The following is a 17,654-nucleotide window of genomic DNA, read 5'->3' on the forward strand; positions in this document are numbered from 1 at the left end:
TTAAATAAATAAATCAGCTGTAATCTGATATTTGTGACCTACCGGAGACTGAGAGAGAGCAACTTATGTGTTTGGAAACATTTGAAGTGTTGCTGAATTCCAGTGTAAGGCTGAGGGTTTATCTGTTTATCTGTTTATCCTCGTCAGTGTTCGCATTATGTTCCACGGTTGATGTACCTGATGTTTGTTCCAGATCCACGCCCACTGTTACACACTCTGAATGAGGCAATAAAGGGAATCATCTTCCTATTGCTGCCTGGCTTCATTCTGTTAAAGACTTTATTCTTTCCCCCTGAAAGGAGACCTCACTGTGATGGTTACTTTGATGGATTTTCTAATCTTATTGTTTATTCTTGTCTCATTTCCCCTCATGCATTGGTTTGTATTAATCCATCCGCTATAATAAACACTTTCAGTTAATATTAATATGTCTCCATGCTTTTTTGTCTGCATTCGGGTCCTCTATTCTCCACTCCACACAGTCTGCATCTGCTGACTGTGACACATGTCATAAGTGCTGGTTTTGCTTGTATTGAAACAACACGTGTGTCATTTTTACTGAATATGATTTCAAATTTATTCATTTTAAAAGTGATAAAGTTCATGGAGCTGAATTTCTCTTTAGGGTCAGTGAAGGCTAACATAACAAAGAAAATAAGACAGTACACGAATCAAACCAAAAATAAAACATCATAACTTCCTAAACTAAATGAAAAAGGATAAGCATCCAAATTCCAAGAGACACAGTCAGCACCACAGACAGGAAACTGCACAGACTGAGGATGAATTCACAGCAGATTCATCCAGTCTGTGTACAAACTGTGTCTTTGATGCACTGAAACAAACCCAGGTGTGAATCCAGAGAGTCTCATGTGTGGTGTGTGAGTGTAGAGTAGGTCTGGTCCTGGTCCCTGCCGGCTGGATCGAGGCTTTGGTAGATCGAGTCTTCACGTGTAGAACCTGGAGTACAGTTCTCGTAGTGGACGTCCTGAAACAGAGATAAACTGTCTTCTTCACATAAAAAGAAAAGACTCTGACTTGGTTAAATCATTTGTGCTAGAAAGAAAGTCACCTCCATGTTTGTGCCCTCTGAGTTTCCTCTGGTCCTCAAACCTGTGGAACAAACAAAGGATGTTCCTCTGTTAGAGGGAACAATCATTCAGTGCACGTGACAAAGAAATACGAGAGATCATTCATAATTATTATTTTTTTGGTTATGAGCAGTCTGCCATCTGGATTTTTATAAATCTATCAATTTATTTATTGTTCACTCTATCAGCTCAGTAGTAAAAAGCATAGACTGTATGTTAAAGATGGAATAATCTGCTGTAATGTCAGCTGTTGCTTTGTGCACTCCTGTTTTAAAAGGCTCAGTTCAGCATGTTGGCTGCAGCAGGAAAGAGTTTACTGAGGTCACAGTGAGCAGTCAGCTCATAGATACAAGCAGATATAACCAGGTCACTGTTTCAATCGGAGGCTCATTTAGTCGTCTGTGGTGAACGCCTGTGTTTTGTTCAATGAGCCTGAACGTCAGATCCTGTTTGTCTTCCTGTTTTCTCCTGATGTTTCTTTGACCTTGAAGTTTCCCAGATATGTACTGATACTTCTGATCCACTTCTTCACATCTCTGCTTTACTAAGACCTGAGTCAATATCTTATTTTAAACTCATGAAATCTGTGCACAGTCTCCTCTTCTACAGGAAAAGACGAATACCTGATGCATTCTTAAAGGGATTTTTCATTTTTGTATTTTTTGTGCTTACTTCAAGACATACGTAGAAAACAGGAAATACTTTGTATCAATAGGTAACTTCACATCTGAGCAGACATGTGGAGTTCCCCAAGGTTCCATCTTGGGACCCCTTCTGTTTAACATCTACATGCTCCCACTGGCACAGATTATAAAGAACAACAAAATAAACTATCACAGCTATGCAGATGACACACAAATATATATCACAATGTCACCAGGAGACCGAGGCCCTGTACAGGCTCTTGGTAAATGCATCGAGGAAATTAATGACTGGTTGTGCCACAATTTTCTCCAGCTAAACAAAAACAAACTGAAGTAATAGTCTTTGGTGCCAAAGAAAAACGATTACAGGTCACCAGAGAACTTCAATCTATACATCTAAAAACCACAAACCAGGCAAGAAATTTGGGTGTAGTGATGGATGCAGACCTAAACTTAGAAAAACACATTAAGACAATAACAAAGTCAGCTTACTATCACCTCAAGAATATTTCAAGGATAAAAGATCTGATGTCTCAACAGGACCTGGAAAAACTAGTCCATGCATTCATCTTTAGTAGGCTTGATTACTGTAACAGCATCTTTACAGGTCTACCTAAAAAATCAGTCAGACAACTACAGCTCATTCAGAACTCTGCTGCTCGAGTCCTCACTAAGACCAAAAAAGTGGACCACATCAGTCCAGCTCTGAGGTCTTTACACTGGCTGCCTGTCCGTCAGAGGATAGACTTTAAAGTTCTGATGCTGGTCTATAAAGCTCTGAATGGTTTAGGACCAAAATACATCAGTGACCTCCTGACCCAGTATGAACCTTCCAGATCCCTCAGGTCATCTGGATCCGGTCTTTTATCAGTTCCCAGAGTCAGAACCAGACACGGAGAAGCTGCATTCAGCTTTTATGCTCCTTATATCTGGAACAAACTCCCAGAAAGCCTCAGATCAGCTGAAACACTCAGTTTATTTAAATCCAGGTTGAAGACTCACCTGTTCTCAGCTGCATTTGAATAAAGCACCAAATCCACACTTTAAGCTTAAATTTCAAAACTTACATTTTAACTACTGATTTTATCTACTTTTTAATCAATTTTAAATCATGCTTTGTGCTGTACATCAGTTCAGCAGATCTGCCTGAGAAATATTCTGCTCTCGTTTTTTCTCTCTCTTCCTCTGTCACCTGGGCGGAGTTCATCCTGGGCTCCCGCCGTTGACTCATATTACTGCTCTTGGCTGTACTGTTGCTTGACTTGTGCCAGTGAAGTCCTGGTGAGGAAACTACTAATCTAGTTGCCTTGGTTTTTGCTTCTTGTGTTAACGTCATTCCCCTGTGTACGGACACTCGGGGCCTGTCCTTGGTCCTTACAGAGATTCTGGTGTGAGTGAGAGTGTTCCCCTGCTTTTCCCTGTGGACTTCCTGGAGCCCTGATCCCCGCACTCTTGTATAGCACTTTGTCACTGTCGCACATTTCACCTGGTGTTGGTGATTCAAGCCTCTGTTCTTCCTTTGAGCAGAGGAGTCCTGCGTTTGAGTCCCTCCAGTTACCGTAACAATAAATATAAAAAAATAACAGAGTCAGTTACGCACTGAGTCAAAAGCCTGTTAATAAAAATGAGTTTTTAGCCTGGATTTAAAGACCAACACTGAAGCACACGGCATAGTAGCAGAGTACAGTTCAAAGCTTCGGGGCCACGATGGAGAACGCTCGGTCTCCTCTGAGAGCAACAGCTGAGCAGCTGACTGGAGCGAACGAGGAGAGAATGAGCAGATCTGACAAATATACAGGCACCAGACCATGTAAGGATTTAAAAACCAGTAAAGGGATTTAAAATTAGATCCTAAATTCAACTGGAAGCCAGTGTAAGGAGGCCAGAACCAGAGTAATATCCAGCTTAACTTTTACCAGATAAAAGCATACCACAGCATTTTGCACCAGTAAATGAAGGGCGGTCCCTTAATATTTCTTTGCATTTAAATCAATAATTTAACGAAGCAGTGAATCGTGTCCTTCCTCCTGAATGCTCCACCTCTCACTAAGCCAATCAGAGTACTGAGCAGTCAGAACGGAAACAGAGAAGGACTCAGTCCTCCTGAAATCGCCCTCAGTGCAGCCGAACGTCCATCAGTCTCTCCACTGTCCTCAAACCAAAGCGTGCAGACGAGTCACAAAGAACAAGTCAGGGAAAATATTTTTATGTTTCCCTGCAGCTTTGACAAGTGACGTAAAATTAGTTTCAGTGTTTGATCGTAAATGGAAAGTTCTGTTGTTGCTGTGTCTTTGTTGTCCTACCTCTGTCGCTCTTCCTCTTAATGCAGATTATTAGAACAGCCAGTGATGAGAGGACGACGACGACGATGATGAATGGAGTGATGATCACATGCAGCAGCACACCTGTGACAGCAGAAAAACGATGTTTCAGTCTGATTTGCTGATTGATGATTGGCTCCCTGTTTGCTTTGTGAATCACTGAATCATCCTAAACTAACAGACGAGTGTCTGCAACGAGCATCCAGCATTTCTCTGCATGTGGAAACATGAGTTCCAACTCGTGTTTACTGAAGGTAGAAAGAGGGGAAGTTGTTCCACTGATGACCATCAAAGGAAAAGCCTAGAATGTCACGAATAACCAGAAAAAAGAGCAGAAAAAAAAGGTTCTGCAGCAACAACAGTTCATAGAAAGTTAATGGAGTGAGTTCATCATATGTAAATATTTGACTACCAGAATAAATACTGTTCACTCTTTCTGGTCGTTACACCAGCTGTAGTTTGAGTTACTAAGTCTTTAGAGTAGATCATGTAAGATATTTTTGTAAAATATTTTGTAACAACATTTATGTTGTAATCTGCCTTTTCTTGTGTTTGTGATGGAGAACATCATGTGCATGTTTGACTGGATGGTGACATTCGTACAACAAACTCATAACTGTGCTCAGGGCCTAAAATATGAACTCTGATTATTCAAAAGTTCCATCTCTTGAACCAGTAGGCAGATGTACCTGCAGATGTTTCCTCAGACTGCTCAGTGGTGAGTGAAGGTGAGGAGGCTGATTGGACGACTGCTGAAGAAGGTCAGAGAGTGAAGTTTGATTTAGATGTGGTTGTGAAATGTTATTGTTTAAAACTTTGCTCATTTTCATACACAAGGTGTAAAATAATCCATAATCCACTGTGGCAAAGTAAGACATGTCTGAGTGGAATTAGAATATTTTGGAAAATTTTGAAAAAACCATCCTTCTGTTTCAAAACTGTATTTTCTTTTTCTTTTTTTCAGTGATCAATATCAAAATAACTATCAGTAGCTAAATATAACACGGCCTTTAGACAAAACATCATTGCTGTCAGTAAGAAATAGAAATCTTCGAGTCCACAAAGACATAAAAAATGGAGTCATGTCACTAAAAACTCACCATCTGTGACGTTGATCTCAAAGTCTCTGAATGAACCTTGACCAGCAGCTGGATTCAGAGAACATCTGTACCGTCCTGAGTCAGACTCAGTCAGCTGTGTGATCGTCACATACAGAATTCCTCCTCCTCTATATTTCTCCTCTGACGTTCCTCTAAATCCAATTCTGTATCTGTCTTTGAAATCATCTTCACCATCTGTTTGAAGAAGAACCTCATGCTCTCCACATTCTCCTCTGCAGAGGTACTTTTGTCTTCCAGCCTGATTAAAGGAACATCCGACTGTGAGAGAGCTTCCAGTTTCTTTATCAAAGTGTTTCAGCTGATCATCGTTTCCATCCAGCAGTGCTGTTAAAGAGACAAACGATCAGTAGTTACTATCTGTGCTGAAGATGATGCAGTCTGATCACAATAACTCCAGTTTGACCCACAGTTACACTGGGAGCTGCCCAGTTCAACCAGTCTGTGGCTGGAACAGTGAGTTCAACAGTGATTTGAAGTGAATTGTTCAGCTTCAGCCCGACCTCCTCGTGCCATCATCACAACATCATCATAAAACAGTGACACATGCAGACACTCTGCTAGTGTCACTCTGGAGGTTTTACTGTGTTTACTGTACAAAGCAGGATTTAATCTTGTCCACGTAACTTCAGGGTTAATCGTGTTTTTTAATATGAAGCTGGTTCACTTATTACCCGTTTACATCACTGTGCTAATATATATGCTAAGCTAATCTGCTCCAGAGCAGGTTATGTTCCAGATCACAGATCACCAGGAAACCACAACCTACTGTCCAATCAGATCTCTGGAACCGAGACCTCTGAGAGCAGATGGTGGTGTTTAATGTCTTTGCTTCTCCTTGTTGATGCCTGAAGGAATATTAATTATTAAATACAAATTTATTCCCTGATTCTTTTTTCTACTGCAGTTTTATTGTTTCATAATCAAAGTATCTGATCCTAAAACAAGCAGCTGTTCGATGACCTCACATCAGATTTGCACACAACTCTAACAAGAGGTGCATTTGAAAGAGTAAAAACTAAACCTTTCTTTTAAACATGACTTTAATGAAATGCTGATTATGATCCATCAGATTCTCTGTGTTTTAATGAGCTGAGACACTGATCACTTCAAAAACCTAAACTTTATTAATCCAGTAGCTCGTTCACAGTCTTACTGATGGCAGCGTTCATTCAGGCCTTTAACACAGTTTACTTTAGTCTGTATTACTGTGTGTGTTTAACCTCTTTATAGTTTTATCTTCCTTCTTAAAATCAGCTGCTCTGATGTCTCCATGTTTCTGATTGGTCAGATGTTGCTCCCGCCTCTTTCATGTGAACACACGGGCAACGAAGGGGTTAACTTAGCGAGCTGGTGAAAAGCTTCATGCTAATGCTGATGTCAGCTTCAGTGAGTCCACACAGGACTGTGGTTTAGGAAACTCAGGCTTTAACCCTGAATGCTTCAGTTCCTGTGCAGGTGATCAGAGGAATCAAAAACCCAACATCATCACTGGAACATGAACCAGGACTCACTGTGCCAACAGAGCAGAGCCTCAAATTTAATCCAGCAACATGAGAATAGTGTGAGGTTAAGAACGCCTCAGTGAATCCTGTGCAATACAAACATGGATCAAACAGATAAATTCTAATTTACACACAAACCTTTGATTTCCATTTTCAGACTCAGAAACTGAACACAGTTTAGTTCATGCTCATGACGTCCAGCTCAACCACAGAAAGCAGATCAGCTGATCACTTAGACGAGACCTCAGATATCATATTAGCCGATCTCATATAGAGCTGTTAGTGTCTCCTGCCCACAACCCTCCACCACAGCGTCTGATGAAATAAATGTGTCTGTCTGCTCTGTTCTGTGCAGCACGATTCACTCACATCATCCTGACATGATGGAGATTATGGCACGAATGTTCTTTTCCATAGTTTATATACATGACTAGAGTTAAAGAAACAGTTTAGTAAAGAGGAGTTTTGTTCAGAGAGTCACTGACTGTGAAAACTGATAAAAAGTTTAAGTAAAAAACTCAGTTTCACAAAACTTTTCTTCAGACTTTCAGAGACAAAGCAGAGAAATCAACATTTCCACAGTTTAGACTGAAACTCACCTTCAGCAACAACAACTTCAAACTGTTTGTATGAAACTGATGATGGAGATTCAGCCACAGCACAGCTGTACTGTCCAGCATCAGACATGATCAGCTGTGTGATGCTCACAGACAAAGCAGGAAAATATTCTACAATTATATATTCAGTGCTGTATCTGTGACGTTGATGCTTCTCATCTGTTGTATTAATAAGAATGTTTTCTCCTTCACATTCTCCTCTGCAGAACATTTTCCATGTTCCAGCATGAAAGTAGAATTCAGCTGTAAGATTTCCTCCAACGACTCCAAATGAAATGTTTTTGTTGATGTTGACTTCAGGGTTTCCCTCCTGCAGAGCTGTTGGAAACATGAACCATCAACAGTTACTGTTTGTACTTCCTGTAAGAAGCTGCAGTCTGATCACAGCATCCACACACAGACACACTGAGACTAGAGTCTGAATGTGAAACACTGAGAGCTCAGAGTTTAAACATCATCTTCTGTTTCACTTTTCTCTCCTCATTGATCAGAACAAAGATCCACATTCAGTCCTGTTAGAGCTCTGACACTAAACTGTTTGTGATCAAGAGGAAACTAAAAGTTTAACATCACTGAGTTATTCACACTTTGGTTTTAGGCGATGACTCACAGTTTATATTTGGCTGCAGGATGTGAGGCAGTTTATTCTGTTTCATCTGAGTTATCAGGAACAAAGTGTTTGCAGGCAGATTGTCTTAGTTTAGTCAAATTAAAGTTCAGCCAAGTCGATAAACTCTGAAGGCAGCAGGCTGAGTTTGTTCCCTTTATTTGACTGACTGTCCAGTTTATTCTGAGGAAGTAACAAACACTTGTAATGAGCTGTGTTTGAAACGATGGTTTCACATGTTATCAAGTCCTGAAGTGAGCAGCAACATGTCCATGAATGTCTCACTGTGATGGTTTCTTCTGTCCATACTGGCCACAAACACATCCATGGAATCATGAATAAAAGCAGTTTGAATGGAAGAAGCGTCCATGAAAGTGACTCATAGCTGACTCTGATCATCATGTTTAACAACAGAAACATGTTGAAGAAGGAGAGTGACAGAAAGAACAAGTGAATGTACTCACAAAGGAAGAAGCAGCAGATCAGAGTGTGACGGACTTTCATGATGAGGCTCTGATGGTTCACTGCTGCCTCTCTTCTTCTTCACTGGAAACCAGGAACTTGTGACGCCTCACTTCTCTGACTGAAGGAGTCCCTCCTCCAAACACCACAGCACCTCTACACTCCTCCCCTCTGCATCCGTCTGTGAGTCTGCTGCAGGGCTTCCTGCTCATTCATGCACCTTTACATTTACATTTATCCCTGAAACCAGAATTCACATCACTAATTTAAAATGTGATGATGTGTCCAGCTGATTCTTCCACCTCAGCTAAAATTCATTTAGTCTTCTTCTAATATTAAAACTCTTAAATGATCATAAGTGTCATTGTTATTTATACATATTGTTCTTGAGACTTCACAGCATTTCAGTACCTGCTGACTCTGAGGTTGTAAGTCTGTCCGACCTTCATTAAAGATCTTTGGAATCTTGTGTTCATATTTTTATTAGATAATTCCTTATTTAATTAACTTAGTTTCATTTTGACTGGACATAATAATGAGACTTAAATATTACATCATAACTAACATGACAGCCAGCACAAAGACCCAGGATAGAGGATCATTCTGGTCCATTTCAAAAAGTTGCATTGAGGCTGTTTTTTGTCTATAACAGCTGCAACAGCTCGACTTCCTGTTGATGCGTCTGAGGTCAGCTCGTGGCAGAAAAGGAAGCTGAACGTCAACACTGACCAAGTTTGACAAACTTATTGCTCCACAGCACTGAGGGGACAGTTAATATCTGTGCTGTTGTTACATGGAGAATTATTTTATTCTCACAATAACAAAGAGGAAACATCTCCACTGACCATGAACTGCTGAGACTTTGAAGACATTCAATTTTAGATTTTCAGGTTTCTTTGGTAAATATGAAGTTTAGTGTCTCGGGGTTGCTGTGGTTGCTCTCATTAATGCAGCTTTACTGTCCACTAATTTGCACCACGGGAAAAGAATTTGAATTTCTTTTAATACAACTTTGTCCTGTTAAATATTACTTTTAAACGGTGGAGTGACTCGTTTCACAATAAAATGAAGGAAACTTAACTTCGTAAACTGAGTTCTGCTAATTCACCCTGTGCAAAGCTGCGACGTCTGTAATGACGATGCATACTGAAAAGTTCCCCATTTTCTGTGCCTGTGCCACAAACTCTGAAGTTTAGGTAAGGTTTTTGGTAGTGTTTGCATATGTGCATGTCATTCTGTCTGTGAGCACGAGAGCTCACAAAGTTTTCAATGAATTCACATAAAAGTTTGTACAGTGGGGTCATGTTGAAAATCCATTGAAACTTCCACCGAGGTCTTCAAAGCCAACTTAATGATTTATCGGTTGAAAATTGACAAAACTTCTTATAAATGAGAAACCATGATGCTTCAAAGTGTGGTATGTAATGTCAGCATAATGCTCTATATGAAGGTCGCTGGTTTAGCTGAGCATGCGACCACATGCCGCACGGCTGAGGGCGGGGTTGGTTCAAATTGCCGCATGTCTCCTCTCTCTCCTGTGCTTTACTGTCACTTTTCACTGTAGCTTTTAAAATAAAGCTGTAAAGGGGCAAAAAAAAAGCTACATGAAGATTTAAAATATCATGTCACGTCTGACCTCTGACCTCTCCTTCAAGGTCAGGATTGGTATATTAATCTGAACGTCAGAATGACAGGAATGCTGTTTAAAAATAAGGTTCCTTAATGTCATTGGTTGCATTAACATGCAGTCATATAGTGAATGATATTAGGGGATTCCCAATATCACATTAGTTTTGACCTTTGACCTCTTTTTCAAGGTCAGACAAGTTTAAACTTTCATGAGATCAAAGTTTTATGAAACATCTTTTATCTTTAAACTGTTCTTTGAGATTTTCTGCTTTTTGTTTGTGTAAGCGAGTGAATATTGATAATAATGTTTCCCACTTTAGTAAAGCAAGCATCCATTTAAAGTGTGAAGAGAGTTTTTAAAAAGTTAGTTTGTTTGGATGTATGTTGAGTCATTTAATTGTATTGTCCGTGCATTTTCTTTTGTTATCTGCATGTTGTGTGCACTTGAAGACGTTCATTTTATTGGTTTGTGTAGTTGCACAATGTGGTCAGCAGGGGGCAGTGTTTAACAGTTAACTGCAGTTTTCCCCTTAAAAGCATTTTGGCTCTTCCTGTTTTTCTTTTTGCTTTGATGAGACTGTCACGAAGAGGTGATTGTTTTTTAAGCAGTGTTGGTCAAGTTACTTGAAAAAAGTAATTAGCAATTAATTACTGATTACTTCTTCAAAAAAGTAATCCCATTACTTTACTGAGTACTTATGTTCAAAGGTAATTAGTTACTTTTAAAAAACATGATACAACCTGAATACCTAATGAAGCAATAGACCTTTAGCCCAATTCTATTTTTTATACATAATCCATCATATAAAATGTCATCAATTAAAAAAAAGTCTCTTTTAAAAATTGTTTTAATCGTTTAATTTCATTTACACTGCATTAATCAAAAATTAAATTATATACAACAGTCTTTAATTTAAACCTATTTTCTGCACATTCCTGCACATAAAATAAAATAGTTGTTTGTGTTTAAACTCACTCTTTCAAATAGATGCAAGTAAAACAGCAGAAAATGAATAAAATCAAAGACTCAGTGAGTCCTGTCGCTCTTAAATCTACTGTCGCCTGTTTAGCAGGAGTGGGGTGGGTGGAGGTTTGTCCGGGACTCCGGGGTTTCTCTGTGAGTTTCACATTCCTGTGGTAGCGCGCTCGGTGCTTGCTCGGACGTTTGGGGTTTTTTTCGCTCTAAAAAGAAGTTTTCTTCCCACGCAGTGAACAGTGGACACTAATGTTTTTGTCACTTCTTATGGAATCAAAGTCAAAGTAAGGTCAGTACTTCCACGCTTTAAACGCTGCACGCTCATACTCTCTCCGCACTCGATATATGATCCACTGTTGATCTGCACACAGCTGTTGTCACTCGCGTACGTGATTGTGATGACACACTCTCGCAAACAAAATCACGGTTTAGTAACGGAGTAACGCAGCGTGCTTACGGGAAAGTAACAGTAATCTAATTATCTTTTTTGCAATAGTAATCCCTTACTTTACTTGAAAAAAGTAATCTGATTACACTGTTGGTAAGAAATCTGTAAATATGCACATAACTTGTTGAAACACGTTGGTGTATTGCAGTGGTAAAAAGTATTTTAACCAGATGATGTAAAGGACCTGCATGTGCAGCACAGAGTGGACATTTTCTGCGTGTAAGCTGCAACATCATCTGTCTGCTCCAATATCCTGAGTGAGATACTGCTGTGGAAAGTACGTGTTTATAAAATAATACATGTAACACTTGCGCACCTTTTAAACGAGGCTTGTGTAATTTAGCTCTTTGTATTTTGTTCTGTACAGTCAGAGGCCACTGACGTATTTTGTACTTGTATTTTTTTTATTTCTTTACTCCCTCCTATTGCTCTGGTGCTTTTTTTCCATTATCCTTTATTCTGTTAATTTGCCACATTTCCTCTCATGCTGTTAAAGTTCAGCATAAGTCCGTATGGTTGCTGTTGGGCAAAAGTAAAGAGGAAAAAAAGACATTTTTGTTCAGTCTGTCTTCACCAACAATAAGAGATGCACATTAAGAAGCCCAGTAATTCTGTCCTGTGCGGCTACATTTGATTTGACAACATTTATTAAACGATACTGTTACACATGGATTCCAACTATCACATCATAGTTTTCAAATATCATGTTTGAGCTCTGATCTCACTCAAAATTCATTAAACATGTAAAGCAATGTTGTCAGTTTTTATTTAATGCAAATGAACAGTTGTTATGCTGCCCTTATTTTTGACAAAGAACAAAGAAATGCAAATGAATATATAGAAAAATAAAACACTGTTCCCTGAAAAGGAAATGCTTCCCTGAGCGTGAGCAGCCTTCCTGGAAGTTTAATCCAAAAGTTCAATGTTGCAGTGAAACAAGGATAAAAACGGATCAATAACCAAACTGGATACAGGCTGTTGGAAAGACAGGTAACATCATTTTGACTTGCTGTCACTTGGATCTGCAGCTGTGCTGTAAACAAACACTGACGCCCAGTTTCACCAGAATAAAATAATAAAGTACATCAGCTCCTGGGCTGGACGCTCGTGATGTCCCAGCAGACTCGTGGATCAGAAGGTTACAATGTTGTTGACGCTATTTAGAGAACAAATAAAAATAAGCAGACACTTTATAAGTCACATGATGTTCCTGCATCATCAGGACAGTCTGAACTGTATCTGAGTTAAATTGTGTTTTAAATGTGCATCACTGATGCATCTTCTTTCTGCTGCAGCAGTGAAAGTCTTACTGAGACTATTAATGACAAACAGCCTCTGTGTGAGACGCTGTGACATCATCAACACTGGACATAAACCTGTTTTTGTTCTGTCCTGTACTGTTGTCAATAGAAAGTTAGGAAATTGTACCATTTGAAAATTATTTCAGAAAATAACTCTACTAATAATAATATAGTTATTTTTAAGGGTTCTCTTGTGAAATTTGGGGGCGCTTGGTCTTCCCCAAAAAAGAACTCGCCTATAAAGAGACGCCAGAATAACACAAGCCAAACCGAGATTAACTCTAAACAAGAAACAGACACATGACATGAATATGAACGGCTCTGACATGTTTCCCTTCATTTATTTCAATTGATCATTTAATTTTCATTCATATGGCACAAACAACAGCAGTTTTTTATTGTAAGAAAAGCTCTATTGTAACAGGAAGGAGCATCAGGCAGACCCAACCCCTGATGGAATTTACCGGATCAAACATAAAAACTTCTAAACTTTTGATATGATGAGAGTCAGTCGAGGACCTGACATGTTAAACCGTCTTTGAATTAGCATTTAATAAACAATGTTGAAGGCAGCAGTGAGAAGCTCTAAAACTGAGACTCTCTGTGGTCACTGTGGATCTTCAGGTCACTGATGTCTTTAGTAAGAGCTGTTTCTGTGCTGTGATTGGTTTTGATCATTATTGCATTTACATAAAGAAGCAAATTCATTATGATAGAAATTATGTAATTCAGTAATTTTGAAAGGATTCTGTATTTTATCGATTCTCAGTTTTCAGCGTCTGTGAACAAACTTCAGCCTGAGGCTGGAAAATGATCAAATCCAGAGTCTCCTGTGATGTGAGTGCAGAGCAGGTTTGGTCCAAGTCTCTGCTGATTGGATCCATGTCCTGGTGGGTTGAGCCTTTACATTGCACATGTTGGAGTCCAGTTCTCATAGTGGACTTCCTGGAAAAAAGAGAAAAGAGTTCTCCACTGAAGGAGTACATCTTTCAGAAACAACACATCCCTACAATCCTTCCTCACCATCAGCCTTTGCGTCTGCCTCATGTTACCTGCTCAGGTACATAAAGTGTCTATTCATGCTGCTGACTGAAGCTACTTTTTCCCACCAGTTGCCCTTCCTGAAATTGGCGAGTAAGGCCTCAGTCACAAAGGCCTTACAGGAAGGAACGTGTCTGTAACAAAAACAATGGAGCCACTTTGCTGTGTTTTGTTGTCATTTATGGTTCTTTGTGTCTGTGTTCAGCTTCCTGTGTCGTAGAGTCACTCACAGGCCAGAGTGTTCATTAAAGATACACTATAGTACTCTGACTATAATCGGCTCTGACGCTCAGACTTTAATGTTCACCGTCACAACTACAGTCCATCAGATGTAGAGAGGCGGACTTTGCAAAGTGGAGTGAGAGTTAGACTTATTTAGAATCATTTAAAAATCACCCAATGAGATTTTTGTTTCCATCCATCCAGTGAAAATTAACAATAGACTTGACAAACTTAGAAACAGAGTGTTGAGAGCAGTGTGAGCTGTTGGCTCACAGGGATCACTGTACAGACACTGAGCTCAAACTTTGCTTCAGGAACAGAAACTAAACATTTCCACAGCTGAAACAGAAACTCACCTTCAGCAACAACGATCACGAACTGTGTGAATGAAGGTGATGATGAAGATCCAGCCAAACCACAGCTGTACTGTCCAGAGTCAGACTCAGTCAGCTTTGAGATGCTCACAGATAAAACATGAGAACCAGTCCGTTCATATTCAATGCTGTATCTGCCTGTTTGAGCTCTGACATCAGTTGTATTAATGAGAATGTTTTCTCCTTCACATTCTTCTCTGCAGAACATCTTCCATGTTCCTGGAGACTCAAAGGAGAATCCAGCTTCCAAATCTCCTCCAATGACTCCATAGTGAAGAAACTGAGCTTTGGTGACTTCAGGGTTTCCATCCTGCAGAGCTGTTGGAAACATGAACCATCAACAGTTACTGTTTGTGCTTCCTGTAAGAAGCTGCAGTCTGATTGTTTGCAGACGAACCAAAAGTTACGAAAAATGTTTTTGTTTCATTTCAACAATTTACTGAAAATAGAAAACATAGAGGCGACTCTGATGAAGACTTTGCCTCGATACACATTGGCCCGCTTTGCTCGTTTAACTGCTTTAACCTTTGACAGAGTGCCTCAACAGTTTCACTTTTTCTTTAACGTTTTACACACACACACATCTATCTGCTCTCAGTAGAACTGATGTTAGTCAGTGTGTAGTTTCTGTAGCTACTGACTGAATATGAATGAGTTAACTGACCTCCCCACATCTTATGTGCTGCACAACAATGTTTAATATTTAGTATTTACTGTCATATTCCCATATATCATCGTGATGTTGTTTATTCTATTACTCTCGTTCTCTTCTGCTTGTTTTCTTTTTTCTTTCTCAACAGGTGATCCAGGTGATCGATAGATGTATTTGTTTTTTGTTTGTTTTTTGTCTGCTTATTTAGTTGGTTTTTGGGTTTTTTTTTGCCATTTATCCCCGTCCCTCTTCTCCACTGTTTTTTCCCCTCTTCCTTTCTCCCTTTTCTTTTCCTCATTCAAGTCTGTCCCGTATCTAGCAAGTGAAAATAAATAAATAAAATAAACAATAAAAGGTGAATCAAATAGACCATTAAGGCAAGGCTGGGATGGTCAATTTGGTAAAGTAAATCCGTTGGGCATCTTTCTTTGCCTTTAGACAACAATTCTGATGCAAAAGAGCCAAAAAAAAAAAAAAACTGACCTCCCCACAGACACACACACACACATTCAGCCTCGTCCGTCACTGGTCGAGTGAGCCCTCAACTAGGAAGTTGTGGTTAAACCAGCAGCAGCTTGAATTTTGTTATTCCTCTATTGTTGGTATTATGGGATGGATGCTTAGCTATGAAAAATGCATTGGAAGAAATTTTACTGAAAAAAAATTAGAAGATGAAACCATTACTTTATTTACTCATAACACTTTGTTTTACGTATGACATAAGTAGTAAATCTCCACACTTCTCTACACGTTGTTAGAAAAATCTGACGTAAGGGCGATCAAATTAAAGAGAGAGAAACAGAGGAAGATTATAATGAAAAGTCCTAAATCTTCAAGGCTAAAGGCAATCACAAAACAGGCCAGTTTAAAAGCAGCGGTGCCTCCTGACGAGCACATAGAAACCATCATGTAGCTGATGAATACGACTTTAGTTTTTTCAGTTTTTTTGTCAGGGATCAGTTAAAGTCCCATGAGATGTCGGCATCTGCCCAGCTAAAGTTTCCCACTAAAATATTTTAGCTGTCGACTTAAGAAAGCAGACTAAATTTGGACCTGAACGAAGAAGAAAACAAACTAGAACTGGGAGGCTAAGCTTTAGTCTACAGGTCAATAAAAATCTAAACACAGGCAAGAACTCAAATAATTAAAAAATAACTGAAAACACTCAAAAATACTAGAATGAAGCTCAACCAAAAAAACCATAATAACCAAACAATAATTAAAAACAGTAGAATAACAATAAAAACCTAAATAGAAATCCAAATTCACACATTGAATAAAAATTAAACCTCAAACTTAACAAACTCTGAGGATTGGAGTAAAAGAAAGAAAAACAGTTTCTTTGTTGTTGGCAGCAGGAGGAGGTTTGTGTCCGTGTCACGGCGAGTGAGATGAGCCGTGTGGAAAATAAAGGAGGATCCAAACGCAGGCACTTGTAAAGGTGTGATGGTGGTTTATTAAACAAAATAAAAATGGACAAAAGGCGAACCGAACAAGGACTAAACTAGACTGGGAACAACTGACTACAGAACACGAACCCGAACATGAATGAAAGCGAGCAGAACCACTTGGCGGTTGACAGCAGGGAAACACACAGATGAAGCCGGGTGGAAGACACAGACGGACCAGCAACTACAAACACAGAAGACACGACTTAAATACACTCAGAGAATCACAGGGAGATTACACACAGGTGGGAGACACAGATGGGTGACGAGAGGTAAAACTGAACACACTCACATGAGACGCAGACCTTCACAATAAAACAGGAACAAGAAACCATCACACTAAGACGCAGACTCGACATTGAGAGACAGACAGAAAATGACACATGGAACTAGACATATACTAAGCAGACACAACCGAAGAACAAATCCTAAACACAAACAGAAACATGAAACTCTAATAATAAACATCATAATCATCATCATTAACACAACAAGAGAACAAGAAAACAATCCCTGATGTAAAATTAAACCAAAACATAATAAACTCAAAATACTGGGTGGAAACTGACCCAGAACCGTGACAGTCCGAGCAGTTTGCAACCAGAGTCAGAATGGAAGCGTCCATGAAAGTGACTCATAGTGACTCTGATCATCATGTTTAACAACAGAAACATGTTGAAGAAGGAGAGTGACAGAAAGAACAAGTGAATGTACTCACAAAGGAAGAAGCAGCAGATCAGAGTGTGACGGACTTTCATGATGAGGCTCTGATGGTTCACTGCTGCCTCTCTTCTTCTTCACTGGAAACCAGGAACTTGTGACGCCTCACTTCTCTGACTGAAGGAGTCCCTCCTCCAAACACCACAGCACCTCTACACTCCTCCCCTCTGCATCACTCTTTTTTCTTTTCTTCCAGAGTACAATGTAACAAAGCACTTTATCAAGCAGCTTCGACTCCTCTCTCCTCATGTGTCTCCCTCACCTTATGGCTGATAGGAGGAAATAAGACCCAAAAGGAGGATGTGATTAAAAGTATCAACCATGTTGAAACTGAGAAATGAGAAAGCGGTTTGAGCAGCAGGACCTGAGGTCTAATGTAAATCCTGGTTTTCACAAAGTATCCTGTGTTTGGTAAAAACTCTGGGGAATTGTTTCTTTTGAGGTTTTTTTTTGTTTGTTTGTTTGTTTTGCAGAATAA

General features: G+C 39.5%; 2 protein-coding genes across 2 annotated transcripts; both read right to left on the reverse strand.

The window, feature by feature from the left end:
* Nucleotides 1-519: 519 nt before the first annotated feature.
* Nucleotides 520-8,437, reverse strand: LOC146685249 (polymeric immunoglobulin receptor-like). Its single transcript, XM_085444420.1, has 7 exons — nt 8,368-8,437; nt 7,279-7,614; nt 5,157-5,501; nt 4,746-4,808; nt 4,039-4,140; nt 1,073-1,113; nt 520-988 (listed from the first exon to the last, which is right to left on the reverse strand). The coding sequence occupies exons 1-7, from the start codon at nt 8,405-8,407 to the stop codon at nt 869-871; spliced, it is 1,047 nt and encodes a 348-aa protein (XP_085300546.1). The 5' UTR covers nt 8,408-8,437; the 3' UTR covers nt 520-868.
* Nucleotides 8,438-13,033: 4,596 nt separating this feature from the next.
* LOC146685250 (uncharacterized) lies at nt 13,034-17,297 on the reverse strand. Its single transcript, XM_085444421.1, has 3 exons — nt 17,175-17,297; nt 14,339-14,674; nt 13,034-13,664 (listed from the first exon to the last, which is right to left on the reverse strand). The coding sequence occupies exons 1-3, from the start codon at nt 17,212-17,214 to the stop codon at nt 13,651-13,653; spliced, it is 390 nt and encodes a 129-aa protein (XP_085300547.1). The 5' UTR covers nt 17,215-17,297; the 3' UTR covers nt 13,034-13,650.
* Nucleotides 17,298-17,654: the final 357 nt, after the last annotated feature.

Source organism: Copadichromis virginalis, linkage group LG20 (genome assembly GCF_057382275.1).
Source record: "Copadichromis virginalis isolate Kocher_CV1m ecotype Utaka linkage group LG20, C_Virginalis_male_GT1.1, whole genome shotgun sequence".
Lineage (NCBI taxonomy): Eukaryota > Metazoa > Chordata > Actinopteri > Cichliformes > Cichlidae > Copadichromis > Copadichromis virginalis.

Excerpts from the sequence above, each read along its gene's own strand:
- LOC146685250 (XM_085444421.1), bottom strand. The coding sequence starts at position 17,214 with ATGAAAGTCCGTCACACTCTGATCTGCTGCTTCTTCCTTT. Across the intron at positions 14,675-17,174 it reads GATCTGCTGCTTCTTCCTTT|CTCTGCAGGATGGAAACCCT; the intron begins GTGAGTACATTC and ends TGTTTCCAACAG.
- LOC146685249 (XM_085444420.1), bottom strand. The coding sequence starts at position 8,407 with ATGAAAGTCCGTCACACTCTGATCTGCTGCTTCTTCCTTT. Across the intron at positions 4,809-5,156 it reads TGAGATCAACGTCACAGATG|CAGTCGTCCAATCAGCCTCC; the intron begins GTGAGTTTTTAG and ends GACCTTCTTCAG. Across the intron at positions 4,141-4,745 it reads GTCTGAGGAAACATCTGCAG|GTGTGCTGCTGCATGTGATC; the intron begins GTACATCTGCCT and ends CTGCTGTCACAG.